The sequence below is a fragment of the Suillus discolor genome (genome assembly GCF_016758755.1).
Source record: "Suillus discolor strain FC423 chromosome Unknown F5147scaffold_60, whole genome shotgun sequence".
Lineage (NCBI taxonomy): Eukaryota > Fungi > Basidiomycota > Agaricomycetes > Boletales > Suillaceae > Suillus > Suillus discolor.
The window spans coordinates 76,099-90,017 of record NW_024541307.1 but is presented as its reverse complement, the minus strand read 5'-3'; the positions used below and the strand labels follow the sequence as shown (position 1 = coordinate 90,017).

The 13,919-nt window shown below is 47.4% G+C and overlaps 2 protein-coding genes across 2 annotated transcripts; one reads left to right on the top strand and one right to left on the bottom strand.

Moving 5' to 3' along the window:
• Nucleotides 1–8,309: 8,309 nt before the first annotated feature.
• F5147DRAFT_815628 (uncharacterized protein) lies at nucleotides 8,310–10,240 on the top strand (the record flags this gene model as incomplete). Its single annotated transcript, XM_041443539.1, has 4 exons — nucleotides 8,310–8,578; nucleotides 8,636–9,334; nucleotides 9,384–9,997; nucleotides 10,069–10,240. The coding sequence occupies exons 1-4, from the start codon at nucleotides 8,483–8,485 to the stop codon at nucleotides 10,238–10,240; spliced, it is 1,581 nt and encodes a 526-aa protein (XP_041288954.1). The 5' UTR covers nucleotides 8,310–8,482.
• Nucleotides 10,241–12,831: 2,591 nt separating this feature from the next.
• F5147DRAFT_777548 (uncharacterized protein) lies at nucleotides 12,832–13,342 on the bottom strand (the record flags this gene model as incomplete). The annotated part of the gene is made up of 4 exons (XM_041441999.1): nucleotides 12,832–12,852; nucleotides 12,910–12,966; nucleotides 13,038–13,112; nucleotides 13,175–13,342. 4 exons carry the CDS (start codon nucleotides 13,340–13,342, stop codon nucleotides 12,832–12,834), a joined length of 321 nt encoding a protein of 106 aa, XP_041288953.1.
• Between the last annotated feature and the right edge of the window lie 577 nt (nucleotides 13,343–13,919).

Here is a 13,919-nt window from a genome sequence, read left to right as displayed (position 1 = left end):
GTTTCTCTCGGGCCCCACTCATACCTGAACGAAAGGTCACCAGGGTCCGCGCATCTATTCCCGTCGCATCCTCCAACTCCTTCATGATTGCAGGGGACTCTTTGTGGTTAGGAGAGCGATCGTCGAGATATAAAGACCAATCCTTCCGATAAAAGATAACAACTTTCGGAGCGACAAATTCTTGAAAGGTCCATACCCGCTCGTTCCAAACGCTCCTCGCCAGTGCACCGGGCTGGGATAAAGGAGGGACGTCGCATAGGTAGACGATGGTGAGCGCTGAATGGCGATACCAGACGAACATGGAGTTGACCGATTCTTGAAGCTCGCTATTGCTCCTCTTGTCGATACAACATGTGTCCATCCACGCCCAATGATACCCAGCATCACGTGCGACCTCGCAGAACGACTGCAGTTTCGCGATGCCACCGATTCCATTCAACTCGCGCACATCTTTATCCTGGATGTCGTGCAGCAACGCCTCCTTCTTTTCCCACCTGTGCGATAGCATGACGCGACGGAAGTACATTGCCACCCCTTCCTTGATGCGGTCCATCTCGAGGTCGGAATGTTTCGTTGTGAATGACAAAAGTTCCTTGTACTTTGCAGTCGTTTTGAAAGCGTTTATTTGTGCCGCTCGATCGCACAAAAGACCTGTGGAGGTATTAAGTAGACGTAGCGGGGCATATTCGAGTTCAACCCAGACAGCTCTTTGAATAGCGTCTTCTGCTTCCGATGGACGCACATACTGCTGACGCAGGTCTGCAGAACGAGATAGGCGTTTCGAGATTGTGCAAGAGTGTCCCAAGGCTTACCTAGCATCCGTGCTTCGGGAGAATCGTCCAACATGGACAACATGACTTTGAAGGCTTCGATAGCTTCATCGTAACGTTGCGCGCCACGCAGCGCTGCATGTGTCAACTGGTATCCAACGTGAGACGAAGGATTGAGTTCGGTCACCTACGCATCGCCGAAGTCAACATAGGCTACGAAAACATAGATCTCATCGCACCTTTTGCGCGTCCAGAAGCGCATCCTCCCATAACATTTTACCTAGTTTTGCCTTACTGCGATTTGCAAAGACAACATCAGATGGAGACATTAGGTCGATCGCTATAGAGTACAAGTCGATGGCCCTGTCGACATCGCTTGCAGCGAGGGCAGTATCTCCGTCGGTAAGAAAGAGGGCGCCGCATTCTTGCTTGAAAGCTGAGTGAAATTCAGGTGAGGATTTATAACCTCGGGTGACATCACTGAAGACTTGCCGTTGGACCATTCAATGCAGCTGGCCCTCGTTGTTTCATCGATATTGTCCATCATGTATCTGTATGATTTGACAGCATCTTGAAGTTTACCCGCCCAAAGGAGTGCATGACAACGTTTCTGGTGTGCAGTGAACCACAATGATTTGAGATCCCAACCAAAGAGCTGGACAAGGGATTCAGTTATGAAAAGGATTTCGGATGTGTATTCACGTACCACCACCAAGTCCTCGTAAATAAGATGAATGGGTGAACTCGACGAGAGAGCGCTCGAGTTCACTGCGGTAAAATGGTCAGCGGCTTCTTCGTGACGTGCGCCATCCAAGGCCTTGATTCCGAGTTGAACACACAGATATGCCTGATGTGCGAGTTGCAAAATTAGTGTTAATGACCAAATGCGGATGCTACTTACGTGCACGACACAACACCCCAGTATATCGGCATTCGGACAGCCAGAAAAAAGTTCTTTGAGGAGCAGGCTTGCTTCGTCCTGTTGATCCGCATTGAAAAGGGCGATCACCTGCAATACACAATAAAGCAGAGAGTATGTGAGACAAACGTAACATACTTTAATCAACAGCAGGAAATGGAGGATTTGTGTATCTTGATCCGTGTACATTGATGCAACATCAAATGCTACCCTCGCATCCAGGATACGACCTTTTCCGCAGAGGGCAATACCCTTGGAGATGTACCCTGTCAATGAGGGCTGAATGCTGATGGACTATTTTACCGTCGAGTTAGCCGTTTGTAAGTGCGCAATGATCAGTGCGGATAACTCACCTTGATTGCATCCTTAAGGGCGCGGTCCCATTTGTGTTGTCGAGCCATCACGAATGACCGATGGGCATAGGAAGTGTGGTTGTTGGCATCGGTGTTGATATCTCGCATGAGTAGTTTTTCGGCGGTAGACAAGTGCCCATCTATGCATGCAACGCGGGCTGTCGTGATGGCTAGGATCTGCACGAAACATGCTCGAATTGTAGCATATGAGTCAAGGATGGAAACATGCCTTTGGATGGAAACCCTGACTCGGAGGTACTGCCCACTCCGAGATCATCTTATCTTCACCTCCACTGAAGATGTGATCTCCGTCCACGGAGAAAGTGACATAAAACAGCGTATATGAGTGCTTAAAAGTAGCAACGGTTTGTTTGTCTGAGAGCCGCCAGAGACGAACATGATTGTCATTGGATGCGGATGCGACGAGTGTGCCAGCGGGATGAACAGCAATGGTATCGATTTGTTTAAAGTGGCCCGTCCAAGGATCGCAGACCTGCTGCCAGGTTGTTGTATCCCATTCGCGTATGGTAGGATCAACAAAACTGCCACCTGTGAGAAGGCGAGTGCCATCGGGCGTCCATGCGAGTGACTTGTTCAATGTGTGAGCCTCAAAGGATGCAATGCGTTCCCTCGTGCCTGGATTATAAATTTGGATATTCTTGTTTGTTGCGATGGCAAGAAGTTTTCCAGAGGGCGAATATCGAAGGCAGTAGACATCACTTGGACCATCACACTCAATTAGATTTCCTTGTTGCGACCAGGTTTTGGTGTTCCACATTTTCGTCAATCTGTCGCCATATGCACTAGTGACCAGCACTGTGCCATCGGGAGAAAAATCCAGCGAGGTGATGTATTTGGAGTGAGCTTCGATTTTGGCGAGGAACTCCCCAGTTTCTCCATCCCAGACGATGACGTCTCCGCCTTCATCACCGCTTACTATCAATTGCCCATCTCGTGATACTGCCAATCTCCGTACCCAACTGTGATGCCCATCCATCTTCTTTAATACAACACCTGTCTTCAAGTCCCATAACCGAAGTGTTCTGTCATTCGAGCCCGTAACCATCCGCCGTTTATCAGGGAAAACTACGACTGCCCTTACGTGTCCTTCATGGCCTTTGAACTCTCGTAGGGGTGTAGTGATTGAAATGAGCTCCGACATTTTACTGGAGGTAGATGGTGCTGGGTGCAGTCGAAGTGAATATTTGAGGGGTTGTGGGTGTCTTTCTGCAAAGGTGTGTGTATTGTGCGTTTTATGTGTCAACAAGGACCGTCGAGGCTGTTCGATTCTACCCCCCTTTGGCATCACCGTTACGGCAAGAATGCACCCTATGATGATCATACCCGCGGACGGTATACCTCCCAGCGTCTTAGTTCATACATGCATCCGACTCTTGTTTTCGCAGCTGTCAGAATATATCCCACCGCATTCAACCGAGCAGCCAGTGCGTTCCAGCCTCGAATCTGACTATCTATCTTGCATGATATTGTGGTTTTTTTGCGGCGAGCAGCTACTCAAGCACATCACCGTGTCACTGCTTCGAACACATGCATATGGCTTACTGCAATATCACTCCTTCATCCTGCATCCTCCCAAGACCCGTTTGCACTTGATCCAGATGCAGCCGGAGTTCTCCCTTTTGGCATCTCAAACTCGTCACCAATTCTGTCACAGAGGACTGCTTTGCTTCCACCGCTCTGCTCATTATCGATCTCTACTTGAGTTTCTCATACCTCAGGCCTGGCAACTGGTTTCAGTTCTCTCATTCGCGAATCCCCTTCCAAATCCATCATCATTGGAATCCTGCACGACACGAGTACCAGTACAATAGTCTCGGCGGGTCCTCAAGGCCTCACCACCCATGCTACTGAGCACTGCGTTCAAAGTATTATCATCGTGAGGTTTTGGAATGTTATCTATCATGGAATCCATAGTCCCTATATCTGGATCGCCGAGAGACCAAGCGAGGTTCACGCCGGTTCTTTTAACCAAAGCTCTCGTCCCAACTATCATATGTGCCAGGCGCTGTGTGAACGATTTTTGATCAGCTCATAATTATTCTCAAATGTCATGCATTATCTCCCTCGTGAATAAGAATTAGTACATGGTAATGAGGATGAAACAAACGGATCATCTAGCTGTAAAGCGACTGGGCCTGCTCCAAAGCCTCTCAATGCCCGCACACACATGTCTGTCCATAGTTTTAGCAATATTGTGACGAGTGTGCAGTTGCAGCCCAGCCCTTGGCCCTTGAAATCTCCCCGTCACCGCCTGCATTCCGATTCAATTGCCCATCTCGTGATACTGCCAATCTCCGTACCCAATTGCCATGCCCCTCCATCTTCTTCAATATAACACCTGTCTTTAAGTCCCACAGGCGAACCGTCTTGTCCTGTGAGCCTGTAACCATCCGTCGTTTATCAGGGAAAACTGCGACTGCCATTACGTGTCCTTCATGGCCTTTGAACTCTTGTAGGGGTGTCACAGTGATTAGGATGAGCTCCGACATTTTACTGGAGGTAGATGGTGCAGTCGAAGTGGATGTTTGTAAAGTTTAATGTAACTCATGCGTTCACTGATGGCATCGAGCGCGTGCCACAAGGACAAAGGGACTGGCCCTGTGATAGGCCCACACGATTGTGTCGACCAATTAGACTTGTAGCCGTCATGCAACTGTAGGATGATGTAATTTAGGGTTCCGTGAAAAACTCCCGAGTCGTAATTAGAGATAATTATCTGAATCTTGTCTGAATCACGACTTTTTGTGAAAATTATAACATTTTTTCCTTGGGCGCTGACCATGACCAATATTGTCCGAGTCACTCGTCCCCTGCTCAATTCCATTGTTTCAAGTCAGCCTGCGACCGTATCTCTCGCGGACTACAGCACGACAACGAGTCCAGAGCGGCGGGCAGTTTATTTATTTACTGTGCCTGCTGTTTCTGCGCCGGATGAACTTAATAATTCCCTACTCGCTCCAGCAAGAGATTCTCTGAGGCTTGACATCATAGTACTGCTGTGTGCATACAATCGGGATATGGCCGTATTTTCTAACACAACAGCCAACTTCTCTGTTGAAAGCGTTGAATATCACTTCACCCTCAAGTCCTTCTGTTGCTTTTTCCAATCATGTATGATTGATTCTCTCCGATTTATCGCACAATCTCTCCGGCCCTCTCTTGCTCTTCGTCCTCTGGCGTCCACCCGGCCTGGTCACAGGTAATTTGACTATCAAGCCTGCGAGCTTGTAAATTGCTGTTTCCTCGACAATGCATAACATTCCCATGTAAAAGTACCCGGCAGTTGTATGTTGATTATTGCGATGCTCAACAACTTATGTATTGCTTTCAATACTAATCTCATCTGTTCACAGTTTCAAACGTTCACTAGTCTGATGGGCCACCCGCTCTTGCACCTCATCCAACACTCGCTCGATCAAGAGAATCACTCCCGAGCTCTCTGCGCTACTCGAACTCGAGCTTAGTGGACCACGAGCGAGAATAGGCACGATCTATCATTTTCAGATAAATTCAAACATCCACATTGCTCGAGCAATACGAAAATTTCTCCAAAAGCTGTACTAACTGATTCCCTAGGTATTACATCATCAACCATGATACAAAAGCGAGAGCAGAGACATGACTCACTGTCGCGACGTGCCCCTCTGGCTGCCGTCTTAATTTCCAACCGACTACTACTGGCACATCAAACCTTGACTCTAAGGCTCGCGGGTCAGTCATGTGGTTGAATCCTGGTCGCACAGCGACCTGCTCATACTCACGGCACAAGAATGACTGCAGCAATCCCAATCTGATTGGCAAGGTTGATCCGGGCCATTACATGCACTGACGAATGAAGCTGCTGTAAAAGCAACGACAACGGCGAGGAGGGAGAAACGCATTTTCTGTGCAAGGTGATATGGAATCTTCTGAGGGGGATCTTGGATGATATCTCTGAGGATGAGGGAACACTGTAGGACGATGGCCAGCTTTTATATCCTGCATTTACTTATGGGAACCATCCTGATAGATTTGGTAGCATCCTTATTGCTGTCAGATGGCACAAATTTCGGTAGAACTTGTAAGAACATATTCATTTGATTATTACGATCATAATCGGCTGGCAGGCATTGACAATTCTCTCCTTCGTAACTACAGAACCCTCGCTCGAATCACTGTTCTCTCATTCCCAATCTCTCACTCATCACTTCATCGTTTGAACCTGCAATGACCCTGCCAGAGTAACGACAAAGTTGAGAACTTTTGATGCTCATTCTCGTCGATACTTCCGATATGTACTCGGTCGATGTCTCATGTCATTTTTCTCATTTGCTCGTTGCTCCCTTGTATTCTATGCTCGCTCAATTTTTAATTTGCATACAGATCAGACGTCCATTCTGAGGCGCGCAGTTGAGTCATGTGGTTAGTGTTGTGGGCAGAACTGACGAGTTCTGCCAACCGGTTTGGCAGAACTTGGCAGAACCCAGGGTTGGCGGAGAACTAGTCCATAATAATATGTACACTGTGTACTAGTATAACTTTAAAAATGTCAAAACGTTCACGGTGGCCATCCAGTGCCATCCCTGATCAATGATAACTTTGAGCATCTTGACACAGTTGCCAACAGCTCGACCATTACTTCTGGGAATGCAAGTACTGTGGTCACATCGACAATTTTCCTGGTCCCAAAATCTAAGGTCGTGACAATAATCTATCTAGCCATATCATCTGAGTCTCACTGGTTTGCTGATATACTATGGGCACTATTCTGACCAATTTGGCAGGATTCTTATTGCTGCGGCCGTTAGTGGGATCGAGCTCTTATGTTTCATGATATGAGTTCTCCCGCATGAATTACTGATTTGCCAGTGTCTCTTGGCAGCAAGTACTCACTCTTCGCAATTCGAAAATCCAAATTGCTCCACTTATGCTATTTGCGTGCTACTAGTAGTGAAGAACAACTGTTCCATTCTGTGACCTGGCGTTCGCTATCTCATCTCTCCGTGTCTGCCGCAGACGTGACAGGGGTGTTGCACTGCAAGGTGCTATATCCATTCGAGATCATCTCCGCACGCCTGGTGATCAACTGCTGTACAAATGCATGTCTTCAAAATATTGGGTTTGGATTTATCAGTGACGAAACCTTCGAGCTATATTATGTCCACGAGTCGAGCAACCCCATATCCTCCATTTTTCCCAGGACATGCAACCAGTCGGCAGCGGAAAAAAGCACTACCTTCAATTTTCACTTTCGGTGGTAGAACAACGCCGTGTCCGAGTCTGAGATCTGATGACCGAATCTATCTCATCGACGCTCGTGTCCCGTGCCCGTCGACTAGTATTCACTCATTCCTCATACAAAGAGGTCTACTCCCTTGCATGACTCTCAAGTTGTTTTTAACCCCCTTGCTCTTTGGTTCTCGTGGTGCAACTATTTTTCATAACCAAGTTGTAAATTTGTCACAAGTTGTTATGTACTGCGTAGAATTGAATACTCGTGCTTGTTGTGGACAATATCAATGGTGAGCTCAAGTATTCGATATAAGTGCCATGTTGGTTTTGCATAAGCAACAATCTGCAAGGCAACTCCGGCATCGAGACCACGAAATGTTTCCACTCCTTCAAAGCCTTCAACTCGTACTACTCGACTTGCCAACTATAAAACGAGAAATTTACCGAATCAACGAGGCCAGACCCATACTCCTGGAAACTCGAACAAACAAGGTACAGACTCAGAGACAAGGTCGATCATCACCAACCACCCTCTTGATCATCAGATATACTATTATCCATACATCTATCTCCATGATAGACGAGTATAAAAGATGCGCACTTGAGATAAACGCGCAGCCCAAGTGCATGCGGCGCATAGAGTACATCGATAACCGGCACCGAGTGCCATTATCACAAGCTTGGGACAACGTAAGGTGCTGTAAGGAGCGTGTGTGTAGGCACAGGAGCCATGTTATCGCGGTCACGTGAACCTCAGCTTAGTCCATTTCAATTCTAGTACATCCGGATAACTTCAAGCTTCAAGTTGTTAACTCACACTTTATCGAGTTTGAGACAATAGCAGCTACCTCAGCAGGTGATTGTCAAAACTTCTTGGCTGTGTAGAACACAGCATGGTCCCCCAATGAGAGTTGGGTCTGCGTTGAAGGCAGACGCCAAACGCGGTTCGGTAAGCTCTGCGTTAATGCCATGCGGGTATTGTAGATATCACTGGCGTAGCATCGTCCGATTTTCTTTCGTGTCCGTGCTTTCTTTGTCCTCACCAGAGGCATGTTACTAAATCTTAATCGTAAATGGTCCGGACCTTGAAGCTTCCGACACAGTACTAGTCTGAATCCTAACTTGCTGTAGCGAGCGTGACTCGCCAGTCTCTTCGGTAAGACTCTTGGTCTTGCTTCATCCATCGTATAGCTAGCTTTCCACCCGTAATGCATTGTACATCGAGCTTGGATAACTTGGTCGACGATATCGTCATACAGATCTTCCAGACATTGTCTGTGCGAGAAATATTGACGCTGAGACGGGTAAGTCCATCATACCTGTTTTGAAATGCGAACTCACGCACATTCCACCTTTCTCAGACCTCCAAACGATATTATTCCCTGTCTAAATTTCGCAGCGTTTGGTATGCGGCATTCTGCACTGAAGTATTGGCCCGCCATCTTCCGCCCCCTGGCCCTTCGTGCTCTCTCCGTGCTTTGAATTCTGCAGATCTAGAGCATCGCACGTTATTGGCTCTTTCCCTCGAGAAACGTTGGTCACGGGCCACTCCCAATGTTATTGTCTCGAGCAGACAACGAGAGACCGTAGACCAGATCCTGCTTATCCCTGGTGGAACACAAATTTTGACCGTCCATGGAAATAAAGTGATATATTGGCTCATCTCTGGGCAGACAGGGGCCACATACAAGCTTCAAAAGGTTGAAGAGTGGTTGTCACCAAGTGATGATGCTTGTATAGTCGTGAAGGACACTGAGGGCCAGGGAATCATTGCCATCGGTTGCAGAGACCAGTTAGTCCCTCGTCTTTCCGACACAAAAGCGAAAGGGTCGCTGACAGTGGATAGACCAAATAAGCATGCCACTATATTCTCTCTCGCATTGAAGCCTGCCCTCAGCAAACTATGTGACTACTCCCTCATCCCTGGCACCGTCGCAGGGATATCGCGGCACCTCCTTTTTTTAGATACTACGTCAGATCAAGACGGTGGCGGTCTTGAGCTCCTAGATTGGCATGCTCAAACGGAAGGCACTGCCCTGCTCCCGTGTATACCCGATCTGGTAAGCCAAGTGCGACTGTAAATAACAGACACGTGTGATTTTGTCGTAGTTTGGTTCATTTCTAGGCTTCGTTCATTTCTCCGACCATATTCTTGTAGCATGGGAGACATGCATTAGCGTATTCCCGGTGCCTGACATACCAGCCCAGGGACGGATGGTGGTTGCCCATACCAAAGTATTCATATTTTCTGAGCCCGTCAGCTCTCCTATCGCCTTCACAACTTGTGTCCCTCGAGGTTGGACCGGCATAGATGCGCCGGCGTACCCGCCATCCCAGGAGATGCCTTCCCTCACAATCGTTGCGCGTCCCAAGAGCAAGTTGGGCAGGATTGCTATGTCGATGCTTATTCCGCTAAGCAACGATAACGGTGCAAAGTATCCGTCCAGTTTTCCATATCAGCTTCTCCGACTACCTCCATTTGTTCCCGACGTACCGGGAGATACAGGCAGTGGCGTAGGGGACCAGGAGTGCGCGCAGATATGCATGGGATCGTCTGGGCGCGGGCTGTGCGTCTTTGGGCGCGAGGTCCGACTGTGCGAGCCAAGTCTGCTGTATATTCCCCCTCGTGAGATGCAGTTCGGCCCTGCCTTCGAGACGGGCAAGGCCATATATAAGATTGAACCTGGTGGAGACAGGGTAGATTTCGACGAGGGAATGGGACGGTTAGTAGTTGCGAAGGGAAGCGGGGGCTTTGACGTGGTCCAACTATTGTAGCCGATCGTGCGACGTGCAGGATCCCTCGTACGCGTGATGTATGGGCTATTCATCGCCACCACAACGAATTTCATGCGGAAAACCAAATTTGGAAGGTCCTCAAGTTTGCGAATAAGGCAAAGGCACTTCAGGGGGATGGGGTATCACATTGTTCTACCGAATTTGAGGATGAGAAGAACAGAACTCGCTAAAAATTCTCAGCACAGGAACACACTGCATGCAAAGTTCTCATTTCCAGGAGTATTCTCACAATACAGCAAGTTGTGTTGCTGCTTCTCATATGAGATCTAGATATGTCATGTGCATGTAGTGAAACTGTGCCAAAAATGTGACGAAGAGTATTCGGATCATCAATGAGTGACAACGGTGGTACAAAGAATCCGTGAGCGCAGTAGTACATAGAACCAATAATTAATTTACAGTCTCGATTTAAATCTTGACTACCCGACGGTGGCAAATGCTGTAATATCGAGAGCCATAGTACTAGCATGCATACTACCCTGGATGACCTTCCGTGGCGGCTGGAAATATAATTGGAATAAATATTATTAGTTGCCGCCATATCGGTCTTAAATTTGCAGCATATTTTGTACTTGTGAGCCATTTTCGCCCTCTATTAGTATTTTGACCGCAATAAGCGATCTTCCTTCCATTTTTAGCTACTAACCGCTACATACTGATCTCTTTCAGCTGCAAAAGAGCTCGCAACCTTCTATCTAACTTCTTGTTCCTGCCACTAGCTTCCCCTACGATTAGAGGTTGACCCTGCACATCAGAAAACTCATATTATGGATATATTGAACCTCATTTGAAACTGTTGCACAGGCTAACTTCACGGTTCCCATATTGTCGAACATACAGAGTCCAGACCACATGCATGCGCCGCGTTGTTGTTCACAAGACAATGCAACTATAATTCTCGAATCAGCCTGCAGTCGAGTATCGTCATATAGAATAAAAAACGCACTCGATTTCGCATGGTTTTAAAAGTCCGAAATACTATTTTTGCCTATGGAAAACCATCGTGACAAGTCTCGATAAAACGTCCGAGGTAATCTCGCATCGCAAAGACTGCACTAGATTCGAATCGTTCAAGAGCCAAGATCCGTGGCGAAAACGACATTGTCGGGATTCGCCGACAAGGCCCTCGAAGCCTTCTGAGACCTGTAACGTATTAAGGAAAGTGCGCAGGCATCGAAATATGTCTCAGGGACAGTGGCAAGAAGGAAATCTATGTTACCTCACAGGGCTGGTGCAAAGCATGTGGGAGTCGATATAGTGCCTCATAGCCTTATCGTCGACAGTAACCACATGTTATCTGGGAGTCCATACAAGAAGTTACGTGTGCTGTGCCACAAAAACAAGATTAAGTTGTGATAGTCTGTCACACACACCGAGAAAGGTTGGAACATACCGAAAGAAATGAGCAATTATTTCTCATGGCCGGAAGAATAATTTTGAAGGTCTGGACTCGCTCAGGCCTGCCGCAATGGCATTCGGCGCCCTTAACCCCGCGTCGAATCATGAGAGGAGCATAGATGATATCTATTGGGCAAGGCAATGACGCTTCTGAGAACGCAAAACGTAAAAGCTAAAGAATACTTACTTTGTCAATCGTCTTCACAGAACGATTCAGAGAACTGAAAGGTAATAAGGGCGTACGGGATACTCCGATGTCTCCCGATCACACATGAGGATGTCATGCCGAGCAAAAGTGACAATGCCAATCTACGACGTGGAGCACCAGGGGGGATGATTGTGGGGCGCGCGACTCCAAGAGTTCGGTGATCACCAAGCCAATGATAATCAAATAACGCAGTATTCTGTCCCTTACTGTCCAAGGACTGGGCGGTAGTCGTACATTGGCTATTACGGTGACCGAGGACTGTCTCTTAGCTCATCGCCCAAGAATGCTGAGTTACAGGGAGTGCATCTGGTGAATACGTCTCAGATGACCCATGTTGCAAATTAGAAGCTACTAGAATATCTGAGGCCAATCGATCCAGTGAGCGTACGTCCGATACAATGCACATAAGTTACTCCATGCAACGTTGCAGATCGGCGGAAGCTGATCTAAAAGATGAAACCGTCTGAATCGGGTATCAGAAACCACTATCAAAGTGTTTCAGGAGGCAGGCCTAAGAGGACATACGAGATTGATAGAGACTTATTCTTGCTGCACCGTGCAGTCGGAAGTGATTCGAATAGCCTATCGCGTAATAGACGGCAGCAGGCCATAAGTTACAGTACTAGTGCTAGTTGCCGTGTCCTCGTCCCTCTCTTAATTAAGTTTGCACGTGCAAATATTACCCAACAGTGGGTCCAAGTTAACTCCAGGGTCACCCAAGGCTGTCCAGGGCCGTCCCTTGCAACAGCCTGAAGCCTGAGGCCTGAAGTTTGAGATTTTTGAGGGCCCATCAGCGATGCTCACACACCAATATCAGTTGCCCAACAAACCCAATATCCATAAAATTATGATGACTAGACCCCGTAGCAGAGTAAAGAACCTCCCAGGCTAAGTATAAGCTCGCCACCCGTATTAAAATTCCAATCTTCACCTGAAGCGCTGGGCCGGTGGGACAAAACAAAAGCAACAAAAAAAAAACCATGGGGAATGAAAGAGATGCCCTGGTATGAATATAGGTATGCGATGTGTCTATATGCGATGCAATAACGTGATGAGGATGGACGATGAGAAGGTGTGCCGCTTTATGGTGGTAATGCAAGATCTACGATAGTTCCCAGCAGAGGAAAATATAAAAGGAAAGTCTAGGCTGGCCATTCAGGCCGAGAATTTTGGTTTCTGATTGTTTCCAAAATGAGACGAATGGAGTGGGACTAGTTGGAGACGGGTACTTACAGATTTCCGCATCATCAAGGGCGAAGATGAATTGGGCGAATTTGCATTTTGATGAGGCTAGAATGTCCAAAAGAAAATGGCGGCGGTCAGCACAGATCCTCTGAAATGATTAGTCTAATATCACGTACCGGGTTCATGTAAGTAGGGACGGGTGGAGGATTCTGCGAGTGTGATGCAGCAGTCTTGGACAGGACGTTTTTCAGCTATAAGAGAGGAAAAACGCGTTCAATGTCGAGTGGCGGGTGGCGAGAAGCGAAGAAAGTACCTTGGCTTCGCTTTCAGCTGCCCGCTGCGCATACATGTTTGGATGTAGTGACACGCTGTCCATGCTTTTGGCTTGAGGTAATGAAGAGAGACCGCATGACAAGCTTGGGAGAGCGACAAGCTTGTCGGCACGAACGCCTTGGGAGTTGGACTGTTGAAGTGTTGTCATTGTGAAAGACAAAGCAAGCCGGTACAAGTCTAAGTGAAGTTTCTAAAGGAGATGAAGAGTATAGGACAAAAGGCGAAGCCTTGGAAGAGTCTGAAAGCCCTTGAAATCTGGAGGATGAGGAGAAATATATAATGTTTGAGGTTGAACTTATATAAAGTAACGCGTTAAGAGCCGGATTCATTTCCCGCGGGATGCCGCAGTCACACATTGAATTTAGTCACATCAGGGAAGGTCATCGAGGTTACTCTCATAAATTGTTCTCATAGGGATGTGCAGGTACTAGATCTGCTTACGGTGTAGACGACCCTCATTTTCGGTCCTATTTCGTGCGCGGACATGGAAGCAACGCGACTGGTACATAAACATCCGTTTACGAACGATAAGCTAACTCTCACCATAAGATTTACTACCATTTTAGTTGCGCTTCGAATGCCTGCAGGCGCATCTTACCCATGTCTCCCGTCAAAAGCTTCGCGTAAATTTTGGGGGTCCTTTCCCAGTTATCTATGTCAGTCAATGGCTATAGCCTGCACTTACAACTATTCACCGTAATGATATCTCTGACTCGTCTTAATTC